General features: G+C 42.5%; 1 protein-coding gene and 1 pseudogene across 1 annotated transcript; both read left to right on the forward strand.

The window, feature by feature from the left end:
• The first annotated feature begins 5,140 nt into the window (after positions 1–5,140).
• Positions 5,141–7,330, forward strand: LOC136576930 (hemoglobin subunit alpha-1-like). Its single transcript, XM_066576576.1, has 3 exons — positions 5,141–5,335; positions 5,574–5,778; positions 7,065–7,330. Exons 1-3 carry the CDS (start codon positions 5,241–5,243, stop codon positions 7,191–7,193), a joined length of 429 nt encoding a protein of 142 aa, XP_066432673.1. The 5' UTR covers positions 5,141–5,240; the 3' UTR covers positions 7,194–7,330.
• A 955-nt stretch (positions 7,331–8,285) lies between these two features.
• LOC136577940 (mitochondrial dynamics protein MID49-like) overlaps positions 8,286–12,682 on the forward strand; it is a 38,515-nt pseudogene continuing 34,118 nt past the window's right edge.

Here is a 12,682-nt window from a genome sequence, read left to right on the forward strand (position 1 = left end):
TAGTGAATTATTACGTCTAGAGAGTTGTCCACTGTGATTGGACTATTATATCTTTCTTTGTTCTATTTGTGCTATTAATAAAGCTAATACTGAGCTGGCCCCTCAGAAAACGTACAATGGTGACTTCACACTCTTGTTCTTTCTCCAATGATCGTTATTAATAAATTTGGAGTCATGAAAGAACTCAGATCCCAGTAGCCGTATAGCTGATTCTAAATTTAAAAGAGTACTTAAACAACAGTTTACCTGTAGGGGCTGGAAAGCAGGCATTAATAAGTAGGGGGCAGAAAAGGTGGCGTTATTAATTATCGAGGCAGAAAAGGTGGCATTATTACCAACAGAGCAGAAAAGGTGGCATTATTAATATCATGGCCAGATAAAACGGTATTAATAATGGGGCAGAAAAGGTGGCAATAGTTACAGGGAAAGTTCACCTATAGGGGCAGAAAAGGCGGCATTATTAAATGCAGGGGAGAAAAGCAGACAATATTACCTACAGGGGCAGAAAAGCTGGTATGATTAATAACAAAGGCCAAAAGAAGCAGAAATAACAATTCGGGCAGAAAGGAAGGCATTAATAAATAAGGGGGCAGAAAAGGTGACATTAATAATGGGGACAGCAAAGGTGGCATTACCTACAGGGGCATTTTACCTGCATGTGCAGGAAAGGCAGCATTAATAAGTACAGAGGCAGAAAAGGTGATATTATTAACTCCTTAACGCCGTATAATGTAAGTTTACATCCTGCATTCATGGTACTTAACACAGGGAAGTGAGCCTGCGGCATCCCACAGTGGGAGTCGGCTGTGACTGCTAGCTGGCTTCCCGCTGCAACAGCAGGGATCGATGAGAACAGCAATCCTCACTGTTAACCCCCCTACATGCAGCGATCAATGCACAATGCGGCATTTAAAGAATCACAGAGGGAGTGTGCCTACGCAATGTAATCGCAGAGGGCCGATCGGTTGTCATGTCAACCAGACACCAGACACTGGTGTCTCGACCTGCCATGGCCTATGATCGCTATTGTAAACGCATTATCATAACGATCATAGCTTTTGTGACTCAAGCCACCTACAGGGATGTAAAAATATGTTACAAAATAAATAGTGTAAAAAACAATAACAAAAAAAACTAATTTTTGCGCACTTTCCCCTATTTGTATAAAAAACAATCCCATATATTTGGTATCATCGTATCAGAGAATTTGGAGAAATTAATATGCACAATGGAGAAGGCTGACAGTCAATACTGGATGCTAGAGATTTACAAGCCTTCAGGTGACACTGCATCAAAAACAGGCATGATTCCAGAGGCATAACTTGAAGCTTCTGGGCCCCAATGCAAAATCTGTAGTGTGGCCCCGCAACTGTAATGCTTTACTCATAGTACTGGGCTCCCTATATGGAGTGGAGAGGCCTTATGGGCCCTCTAAGGCTCCTGGGCCCAGGTGCAGCCACATCCCCTATATCCCCTATAGTTACACAAGTGCAGGATTGTTTAATGTAAATCACTACATGGGCTAAGAAATATTTCAAAAAATCATTGTCAGTAAACACGGGTCACCATGCAAGCCACAAATACAAGTTAAAGCTGTATCATGTAAAGAATAAGCCATATATCAACACAATCCAGAAACGCCGGCGTCTTCTCTGGGCCAAAACACATTTGAAATGGACTGAGGCAAAATGGAAAACTGTGCTGTAGTCAGATTAATTAAAATTTGAAATGTTTTTGGAAACCACGGACACTGCGTCCTGCGGGCTCAAGAGGAGACAGACCATCCAGCTTCTTATCAGCGCACAGTTCAAATGTCTGCATCTCTGATGGTATGAGGTTGCATTGGTGCCTATGGCATGGACATCTTACACATCTTGAAAGTCACTATCAATGCTGAGCAGTATATATAGAGGTTTTAGAACAACATATGCTCCCAAACAGACAATGTCTCTTTCAGGGAAGGCCTTGCGTATTTCTGCAAGGCAATGCTAAACCATATACTGCATCCATCACAACAGCATGACTTCTCAGAAGAGGAGTCCGGGTGGTGAACCGGCCGCCTGCAGCCCAGACCTTCCACCAATAGGAAACATTTGGTGCATTATGAAACAAAAAATCCAGCAAAGAAGATCGAGGACTGCTGAGTAGATGTTTACAGATTGTTGTATAAAGAAGAGGGGTCGCTACCCAATGATAGACATGGCCCCGCCCCAACTTTTGTGAGATGTGTTGCTGCCATCAATTTGTAAATGAGTTCATTTTCAGCTTCTGATATGTTCTATTGTGACAAAAATATGGTTGTATAAAATTTCCAAATCATTACATGCTTTTTTTCTTTACATTCCTTTACATATTACACAGCATCCTAACTTTTTTGGAATTGGGGTTGTATCAATCCCACAGATTGTATTTTACACTGCATACAGCGGTAATTTCCCACGGAATCTCGCTGCGGAATTTCCGTCCGTGGGCATTGGGCCTATGTCATACAAAAATACAGGGATGCGGTATACTCTGGTCAGCAGGTATAGTTGTGACAACTGATATGACTCACTCAAAGATAATTTAGGGATCATCTGCAAGACTTCCCACCACTGTGAGTCTTCAATAGAGCCCATATCTCCTTCCCATCTACTCTTAGCCGTATTGTGGGCATGATCCAAGCAAGCCTGGAGATGATCATACAACATTGATATCTTCCTACACTGTCATGCACAGGCTTCCTGGTTTCTTTTTCTTTACTTTATCATTTTCTTGGTCTATTTGCGTAATAAAAACACTGTACGTCTGCAATGTAATTGCGAATGTACCCATAGAAAACTATAGGGATGTACGCCCATAAAAAAAGTGTAAAATAGAACATATTATGCACAATGAATATACGCAAGTGTGAGTGTGACAGACAAAATCAAAGTATTTGTATTGCCGCGATTTACCGTGTATTATACACATGTAATACGCAATTCAAATATGTTCGTGTGAATCTGGCCTTATAGAAGAAACCCTGCACTATCCATATTGGGGAAATATGCAGCAGGTAAAGCAATTGGGGCATCCAGAACATTTTAATTAGGTTGACTCTACTCACCACTGGAAGCGGGAGCTTGCACCACACTCCTAATTTTAGATAGCAGCGGGTCTAAATCCAATTTAGCATATTCAGAGACGGTCCGGGAAATATGCACGCCAAAATATTTGAATGAGGATGTGCAAACTAAGGGGGCATGCTGAATTTGAAGCACTAAATATAGATTATCCACTGCCGTAAGAATAGACTTACCGTATATACCGGCGTATAAGACGACTTTTGAACCCCGAAAAATCTGCTCTGAAGTCGGGGGTCGTCTTATGCGCCGGTAATACAAAATCATTACTCACCTCCCCCGGCGTTCTGTCGCGCTCCGGCAGGATGTCGCTCGCTCCTCGTCCCCGGCGCAGCATTGCTTTCTGAATGCGGGCCTTGAAATCCCCGGTTCCTGAAAGCTAATACACACGCCGTCAGCCAGTTACAGCCATTCAATGACAGCATTGAATGGCTGTGATTGGCTAAAACACACGTGGCTTCAGCCAATCACACTATTCAATGACATCATTGAATGGCTGTGATTGGCTGAAGGCGCACGTGTGTTAGCAATCACACCCATTCAATGATGTCATTGAATAGTGTGATTGGCTGAAGCCACGTGTGTTTTAGCCAATCACAGCCATTCAATGATGTCATTGAATGGATGTAACTGGCTGACGGCGTGTGTATTAGCTTTCTGGAGGCGGGGATTTCAAGCCCCGCATTCAGAAAGCAATGCTGCGCCGGGGACGAGTAGCGAGCGACATCCTGCCGGAGCGAGCGACATCCTGCCGGAGCGCGACAGAACGCCGGGGGAGGTGAGTACTGATTTTTTTTTTCTCCACTGCAATACCGGCGTATAAGGTGACAGTTGGGGGGTCATCTTATACGCCCCGTCGCCTTATACGCCGGTATATACGGTATTCCATATAATAACATAAATCCATACTTTTATCATATATTCTTATTCAATCATTAAACCTTATAAATGTCTAATACTAATTTAAGAAAATTGTGCAAGATTTGTGCGTTGCTTGGTGCATGCGTGTGTGATGTTCCCTCATTGAAAACAGCCGTGGTGGAGGATCGCTACTTTCCCGAAGTGCTGCGAGGCGGTTTTAACACTAAAACGCCTCACATCAGCAGGGAAATCGCACGTTCTTTCATGACCCGATATCGCACCCGTCCGTGTGAAATTAGCCTGAGGGCTTTTACTCACTAGCGTTTTTTTTAACGCTGCGATATCGCTGGGTTTTTTTTTCCAATGGGACTTTTTAATGTTAAAATCGCATCGCACAAAAATCGCAAAAGCACAAACTTGCGATTTTTGTGCGATGCGATTTTAACATTAGAAAGTCCCACTGAAAAAAACGCAGCAATATCGCAGCGTTAAAAAAAACGCTAGTGAGTAAAAGCCCTTTTTTGGACATACATGAAGTAGTCATAGCTTAACTAAAAAAAACATGTGATGCAAGCATTGGGGATCATTTAGAAGGGATGTCTTCTGGAGTTATTTCAAGAAAGTAACAATATATAATAAAGACGTCCAACACCTTAGAAAATAAATCGCTATATTTTTGTGTAATTCCATCCTTAGTTTATTATGTTATAACTCGCTATTCCAGTTCTTTCTAACATAAAAAAAAATTCTGAAAACTGTGCTGGGTGACTTACAGTTGGTCCAAGGCAGGCGGGTGTGGAAGCTGGGATAGGTCCAGGAGAAGCTGTTGGAGTGGGTCCAGGAGAAGCTGTTGGAGTGGGTCCAGGAGAAGCTGTTGGAGTGGGTCCAGGAGAAGCTGTTGGGGTGGGTCCAGGAGGAGCTGTTGGAGTGGGTCCAGGAGGAGCTGCTGGAGTGGGTCCAGGAGGAGCTGCTGGAGTGGGTCCAGGAGGAGCTGCTGGAGTGGGTCCAGGAGAAGCTGTTGGGGTGGGTCCAGGAGGAGCTGTTGGAGTGGGTCCAGGAGAAGCTGTTGGAGTGGGTCCAGGAGAAGCTGTTGGGGTGGGTCCAGGAGGAGCTGTTGGAGTGGGTCCAGGAGGAGCTGTTTGGTTTGCAAATCCAATAGATGAAGAACGAGAAGGACACCATCAGGCTGATACCTAGTATCAGAACCACATAAATAGCTGAATTTATGGAGCTGTAATCATTGTTGTGCACAACTCATCCTACACACAAGCAACCATGGCTCTGAATGGTAAGGAGGTAAAGCGCGACCAGGCCATCTGGCCATCTATAGTAGCCTATTATGACAACAATGGATCTGAACAGCTAATCAGGTACAGTACATATGATTTCAGTCATTAATTGTGTGGCACCATATAGAGGGATGAGTTCAGGTGGGTTTTGGTGTTTCAGTGTTGAACTGTCCTGTTTCTGTTCCCACCATTTGCAGTTTTCTTCTGTATACAGCACTGTAATACATAATATATTGCTGTTCCCACCATCTGTGTTTTTTTTCAGTATAGACATGTATTTGCTATGTTTCATAATTGCTATTATAACTGTCTATTTCAGGTTGTTCGAAGAATGTGAGGCGGACGGCGGCGCCTCCTCCATTTCTGACCTCCAAAAAGACCCTCCTCCGATTGTGGATCAGGCCAAGAAACTAATCAAAGTTCTAACTAAAGCTATAAATGTACTAGATGACTTGAAAGAAGCCAAGAGTAAGCTGCGTGATCTCAATGCCAGTGACTTTGGAGTGGATCAGAAAGACTTCCAAGTAAGTTTTACACAATAACTATGGCCAAGGGAGTAGCTACAGAGTCATGGTCTTGGGTGCAAGAGTTTAACTTGGCCCCTTCACCCCATCATGACGGGGTAACATTGCCATACTGTGACTGTTTATAAACTATATACCACATATATAAATAATACCACCATTCTCAGACTAGATAATATCACCATGATGGGTAGGTAATGGGATAACACTAGCATACTGTCACAAAAAATACCACCATACAGTTGCTGAATAATGCCAACATACTATGAATGATTTATAGTATAGTTTTAAAGGGATTATCCCAGTTGTAATACATTTTTTGGGGCGATTGATGTTCTCTGTACTTGAAAATAAATGAAAATAATAAAATATGCTATACTGACCTCTCCCAGCTCCCCGCATGTCCAGTATCGGGCAGCTCCGGTCTCCCTTATGACACTTTATTTACAGGTTTCAGTGATCTTATATGCAGGATGTCACTGGCTGCTGCAGCCAATCGCAGGCCTCAGCGTTTTAGCTCTGAGGTCTGTAATTGGCTGCAGTAGCCAGTGATGTCCTGTATACATGCTGACTACAGCTTATTATGACTTCATTGGTGGCATTGGAGCGCAGGAGAGTCGGGGAGGAGAGTTTAGCATATTTTATTATTTTTAGCATGAAGAGCTTCAAGTCACATTTTTAAAAATTATAACTCGGACAATCCCTTTAAGAGCAATAATAGTGCTCCAAACGTGGCCCCTTTAGTAACACTGCTCCCAGACATGGCCCATTAGTAAATTGTGATATCCTTTACTGACCTTACCCCGAAACCCCGAAACCCTTATATTAAAGATACCCCAAATGTAGCCCCCTTAGTAAGAGTGCCCTAAAACATGGCCCCTTCAGTAATAATGCCCCCAAATCTGGCCACTTTAGTAACTGTGCCCTACATGTGGTCCTGTAGTAACAGTGCCAGTGAGGATGGACCCTTACCCTAGGAGGTCCTCAGGCCACCCAGCGATATGCTATGAGCATGAACTTCATGTCACAGCGTTCAGTCAGCTAACCTGGCAGTATTAGGGGCCAAGTTCTTCTCTATGTCTCCAGAACTCAGATTGCGTGCACACACAGACATATTAATGTGGTTAGGGAGCCTCTTGGGCCCCCCTGGCTTAGGGACCAGGTCGCAATAACAACCGTCATGGCTACACCAGTGACTACTACAGTAGTAGAACATTAGTACCACTCACCTGTTACCTAACACAGGAATATTACCATCTGTATTCATGTGCTTCTTTCTTTTCCAGCTCCTGGTTCTTGACATCATTGTTACCATTGCTGTTGGTGATCCTCATAAGTATGATTGCAAGACTCGTAAGGCTCTAAACAAGTTCTTTGCTTTCGCTGGAGCCACTATAATACACGAGAAATGTTAAACATGAAGGTGGTTTCAACTTCAGAATCATCATCTTCATCATCATCCTCATCTTCCTCATTATTGTCACCATTAACTACCAGTGGGTGATTGTGACATCTATTAACGTATGAAATAAAGGGGATCATATTTTAATCACTTGTGCCTTATCTTTTCTTACTTTATATGAAGGGTTTATGGAGAGTAACAATAAATTCTATTCAGTATTCACATCTCTTATAATTACAGGGGTAACAATGGGTTTCCTGCAGGGGGCGCACTGAGGGAGCGATCATAATGAATACAGTTACATTAGGTGACATAAAACAATGTAATACTTATCAAAAACAATACAAAAAGGTCAAAACACAACATTGAGCTTCAAAATTTTAATAAATAATACTGGATTCACATCAGCATTGTGGTTTCCATTTTCCTGCTTCGTTATGGCTGGCTTGGAGAAATAAATGGCGACAAGCGAACTGCATTGACTATAATGGGTTCAGTTTTGGTTTCCATCATGCTATCCGGCATTCTCCTGGATGAAATAGCAGAGCATGATACGATATTTGGACCAGGACTAAATAAATAAAAGATCGAATGGATCCCAAAAGGCTGTTGTTGATAAAAACTAAGACATACCTTTGTAGGAAAAAGTAAGTGAACCCTTTGGAATTCCATGGATTTCTTCATTGATAAAATGTGGTCTGATTGCAATGAAAGTCATAACTATAGACAAACAGAATAGGGGTTATTTACTTAGATCGGCGTTTCACTAGCTGGTCGAAGTAAACCCTGCGTTTGGCTACAAGCAAAAAATGTATTAAGAGCCATCTTAATAAATTTGTTTCATCTGGTGGCAGCTATGTGCGCCCGATGAAAACCTACACCATCTATAAGGTACAGTAGGATTTTGCTATAATCTATACCAGTTTCTGACAAAAAATTATAGCACATGTAACAGGCCACATGTGCACACACCCTGTAAAGCTGAGCCCAGTCCACTTATTGAAAAAGTGGCAGGCCATGGCATACAAATCTGAAAAGTCACAGTTTGGCATGGGTGAAAAAATTGCAACTTTTGGATGCCAGAATTCTGTCATCCTGGGTAGAGATGGGCAAACTTTGGTTCTGCGTGAACCTGAATCCCGTGCAGTTTGTCTTGTCAGGACCAACTAAGATCAGCTCAGGAGCAGGTGATGGCAACACTTGCAATGTATCAATTTGTCTTGTCATGTGGTATGAGTGAGCTTATAAATATGAGTGTTTTAGGTGTGTTTGAGGTCCATTACTTCTGGGTTCTTGAGAGTGCCAGCCACATGGGGGTACCTTCAACTCCCATGTGGTGCAGAATGACGGAGAAAGAGCGGTTTCTGATCTTCTGTATGCCAGTAACCATGGAGGAGTGAGAGTCCCAAGAGAGAGAGCGTGAGTGGGTTGGTGGTGAGTCAAGGCCAATTCCTTGTGCAGAGGTACTCCTACGTGGACGCCCTGTGCTTGGGATCACAGCGTAGAGGTACTTAAATTCTACTGTTTCCTACATGGCTGTCCTGTGCCTGGGATCACCATTTAGAGGTACTATCCTATTGTTGTCTGCCTGCATGTTAGTTTTGTGTAAATTGTGCCTTTCAACCAGTGTTTATTGCAAGTTAAATTTTGCCAGGCCCTGACCATTCCCGGGGACCTGAGGTACGTTATACAAGTCTGCGGCTCATTTATTTACTGCCGAGGGTCTTTACGGTGGGTAATGGAATGGTGGCTTCACCCGTGACAACCGATATACCTGTTAGCAAGTTTATTGGGCATCCCTCTACGAGGGGTGTCTGAAAGAGGCCCAGTGCTGCCCTGGCTGAGGCTATGTACATAGGGAGGGAGCCTGGCAAGTGCCGCCGTGACAAGCAACCATCTTACCTTACCAGCTCCTCAACATACATCCTGTGTCTGGGGTCACCCTATGGGACGTTGCAGTATGATTTAGCAAAATGTGTATTGGTGTTTGCAGGAATGAAAGGGTTAGTATCTGCAAATGAGCTGTCTCTGTCTGGAAATGTATCATTTTGTGTTGTGCGCTTGTGGTTACCTACACATACTATATATTAATGTTTTGCAGAATGTGAGTGAAAGTTAGTAAGTTAGTCTGTCTGAGTCCAAGTTGGTTAGCAAGAGAGTTGGTCTATGCAAGAGTCTGCCTGGAGTTCTGCAGAGGAGGTCACGAGCGAGTCTGCCATGTTTTAGGAGAAACAGTGCCTTGCCCTACTAAGGCCCAGAATGGAGGATGGCCTAATGGCTGCTTGGGGAGTACTACACTCAGGAGGTCACAGCCTAAAGAAAAAGAGAGAGAAAAGTAAGATGAGTTGCCAGCCAACACAGAATGCAACGGGACTTGTCAGTGTGTATCGGTAGAGAGCTAAAGAGAAGGAAGAGTGTCGCCTGGACCAGGAGCCACAGATAACGGGACTGTGGTTTCTCTTGCCTACCGGAGAATCCTCCCTGTCACACTACATACCGATATGCTTATTCAGTTGTGCCGGATGTAAAGTGTTTTGGACTGTGTCTTCGGTAAATGAGCTTTGCCGTTCATTCCTGGCTCTGCTCAAGTTATCCTCTGTGAGTGGACTGATTTATTTACAACATCGTCTGGATTGACCGCAGCAGATGGAACTATGATGTTACACGTGACAAAACGACTTAAGGTAAACCAGTTGGGTTACCCCCATTTTAATAGCCTACCCTTGGCTCCTTGTACGTGTCCCTGGTTACCCTCCGGGTTAGAGACAGTAGAGCCCATGACAAAGCCCAAACTCTACCCCATTGTCTCCTAGGCTGGGGCCCGCTCCTCGTACACTGCCCTACCACCAGCCCTGCTGTCGGCTTGCTACTACTACCAGTCCACTACATTTGCAGCCACCGATTACTACCAGGTCTGCACAAGCACAGATCTTTGCCCTGTCCATTAATTAACACTGTGCTGCTGTGCTTACATGTAAAGGGTTAACAGCAGGGGTCACTGTCCATATGCACCCCCACTATTGCCTATGCGCATAACCTTATATTTATCAATATTGAACTTTATTTGCCATTTTTCTACCCTGGTCCCCAGCTTATCTAGGTCCATTTGCTGACGTATATTGTCCTCCGTTGTATAAATTATCTTGTAGAATTTTGTATCGTCTGCAAATATTGATATTTTACTGTGTAGTCCTTCTATGAGTTCATTGATAAAAATATTAAACAGAATGGGGCCTAGTACTGAACACTGTGGCACCTCGTTAGCAATGGTGGCCCAATCAGAGTACAAACCATTTATTACCACCCTCTGATTTCTATCTCTGAGAAAGTTCTTTACCCAACTACACACGTTTTCGCCCAGACCGAGCTGTCTCATTTTATATATCAGCCTATTATGTGGCACAGTGTCAAATGATTTAGAAAAATCCAGACATACGAGATCAATAGACTCTCCCAGGTCCAGCCTAGAACTTACTTCATTGTAGAAGCTGATCAAATTGTTCTGACATAATCAACCCCTCATGAACCCATGCTGATGAGGAGTTATACTGTTATTTTCCTTGAGGTATTCCACGATGCCACCTCTCATAAACCCCTTGAATATTTTTCCAATTATTGAAATGAGACTTACCGGCCTGTAGTTACCAGGCTCACTTTTAGACCCCTTTTTGTATATTTAAACCACATTGGCAATACGCCAATCCAGTGGCACAAATCTGGTCTCAATAGAGTCCCTAAATATAAGAAGTAGCGGTCTATCTATCACGTCACTTAGTTCCCTTAGAACTCTTGGGTGTATTTCATCTGGGCCCAGAGATTTGTTGATTTTAATCTTTTTTAGCTGGCTCTGCACTTCTTCCTGCATTAGACAGGTGATATTTTGCCGGGGGTTTGTTTTATTCGCCTGCATCACGTGTGACATTTCTTTTTCTTTCGTGAATACACTTGAGAACAAACTATTTATTAGATTTGCCTTCCCCTATCATCTTCTATGATTTCTCCTGCATTTTTGTTAAAGTGCCAGTGCTTTAAACGTACAAATCCTTTTACCGTTTATATAATTGAAAAATAGTTTAGGGTTATTTTTGCTCTTCTCCTTGACAGTTTTGATCTTATCCTTATATCGTTTGTTTTTTTTCCCTGTATGTTTTAGCACTTCTTCACTGCCTTCTTGTTTTAATAATTTAAATGATTTCTTTTTTTTCACTCCTCCCATTTGTCACCTGTAGTGTTATTTTTTAAGGACATTGTCCCAATTAATGTTGCCAATAGTAATTCTGAGCTGATCAAATTTTGCTTTAGTTTTCTCAAGCTCCCTGATAAAGCTTCCTATTGAATGACACCTGGAAATCAATTATATTGTGATCACTATTTCCCAAGTGTCCCTCAACCTGCACCCCCATGATTCTGTCTGGTTTATTACTTAATAATAAGTCCAGAGTGGCCCTCCTCTAGTTGGCCCACACACAAGTTGGGTAAGGTAGTTATCTTTAATTGTTCTCAAAAACGTATCCCCCCTGTGAGATTTGCAGATTTTATTTTCCCATATTATATCCGGATAATTAAAGTCTTCCATAATAATTAGTTTATTGTGGTTTGACACCTTTTCAATTTGTCTTAATAATAAGTTTTCAGTTTCTTCTGTTATTTTTGGTAGCCTATAGTAAATCCCTATCAGGATTTTGTTATTTTTCCCTCCCTGTATTTCTAGCCATAGGAATGTGAAACACTGAATGACTAGTGTACGAGAACTGCAGGACTCTCAACAAGAATCGTGCAATTCAAACAGCATGCCCGAGCATGAACGAGCTGGTGATGATGTCACCAGCTCGTTCGCTTAGGCACACAGGAATCATAAGATTCTTGTTCCGTGTAAAAATTCCATTACACATTAACCACTACAGTAAATAATAAGACTCTTTATATAGGGCCAACATATTCCCCAGCATTTTACAAATCAAGGTGAACATGTACAAATAAAATCAAACATTACACTAACAAATGATTAGAATAATTAGAGCGAGGTCTCTGTTCCCAAGAGCTTACAATCTATGAGGAAATAGGGGTGACACAAGAGATAGCAATGCTTGGACTGTATAGTAGTTCAGTCATCTTTCATATAAATAAGGTAGTACAGTATAGATAAAGCTATAGGAGCCGGTAACTAGATGGTATCTGTGTAAATACAGATGCGAAGTGCATTAAGGTATATGGGGTGTGGGGGATGGTGTGATCAGGTTCTGAGGAAGAATGTAGAAGAGAGTTAAATAGAAAAGCATTAGATTAGGGGATATGAAAGGCCTCCCTAAAAAGATCTGTTTTTATGGCACGCTTAAAACTATTGGTTTTGGGGATTAGGCTGATTATTCCAGGGTAGCACAATCAGAGATCTAGTGCAGTTCAAGAAAAGTCTTGGAGACGGGACTGAGAGGTTCAGATTTCGGAGGATGACAGTCTGATATCATTAGCAGAACGAAAAACATAGAAAGGTGGGTAGAGAAA

This window comes from Eleutherodactylus coqui, chromosome 8, assembly GCF_035609145.1.
Source record: "Eleutherodactylus coqui strain aEleCoq1 chromosome 8, aEleCoq1.hap1, whole genome shotgun sequence".
Classification (NCBI taxonomy): domain Eukaryota; kingdom Metazoa; phylum Chordata; class Amphibia; order Anura; family Eleutherodactylidae; genus Eleutherodactylus; species Eleutherodactylus coqui.

Coding starts and splice junctions, on each gene's coding strand:
- LOC136576930 (XM_066576576.1), top strand. CDS start 5,241: ATGGCTCTGAATGGTAAGGAGGTAAAGCGCGACCAGGCCATCTGGCCA. Junction 5,336..5,573: donor GGATCTGAACAGCTAATCAG/GTACAGTACATA, acceptor TGTCTATTTCAG/GTTGTTCGAAGAATGTGAGG. Junction 5,779..7,064: donor TGGATCAGAAAGACTTCCAA/GTAAGTTTTACA, acceptor TTTCTTTTCCAG/CTCCTGGTTCTTGACATCAT.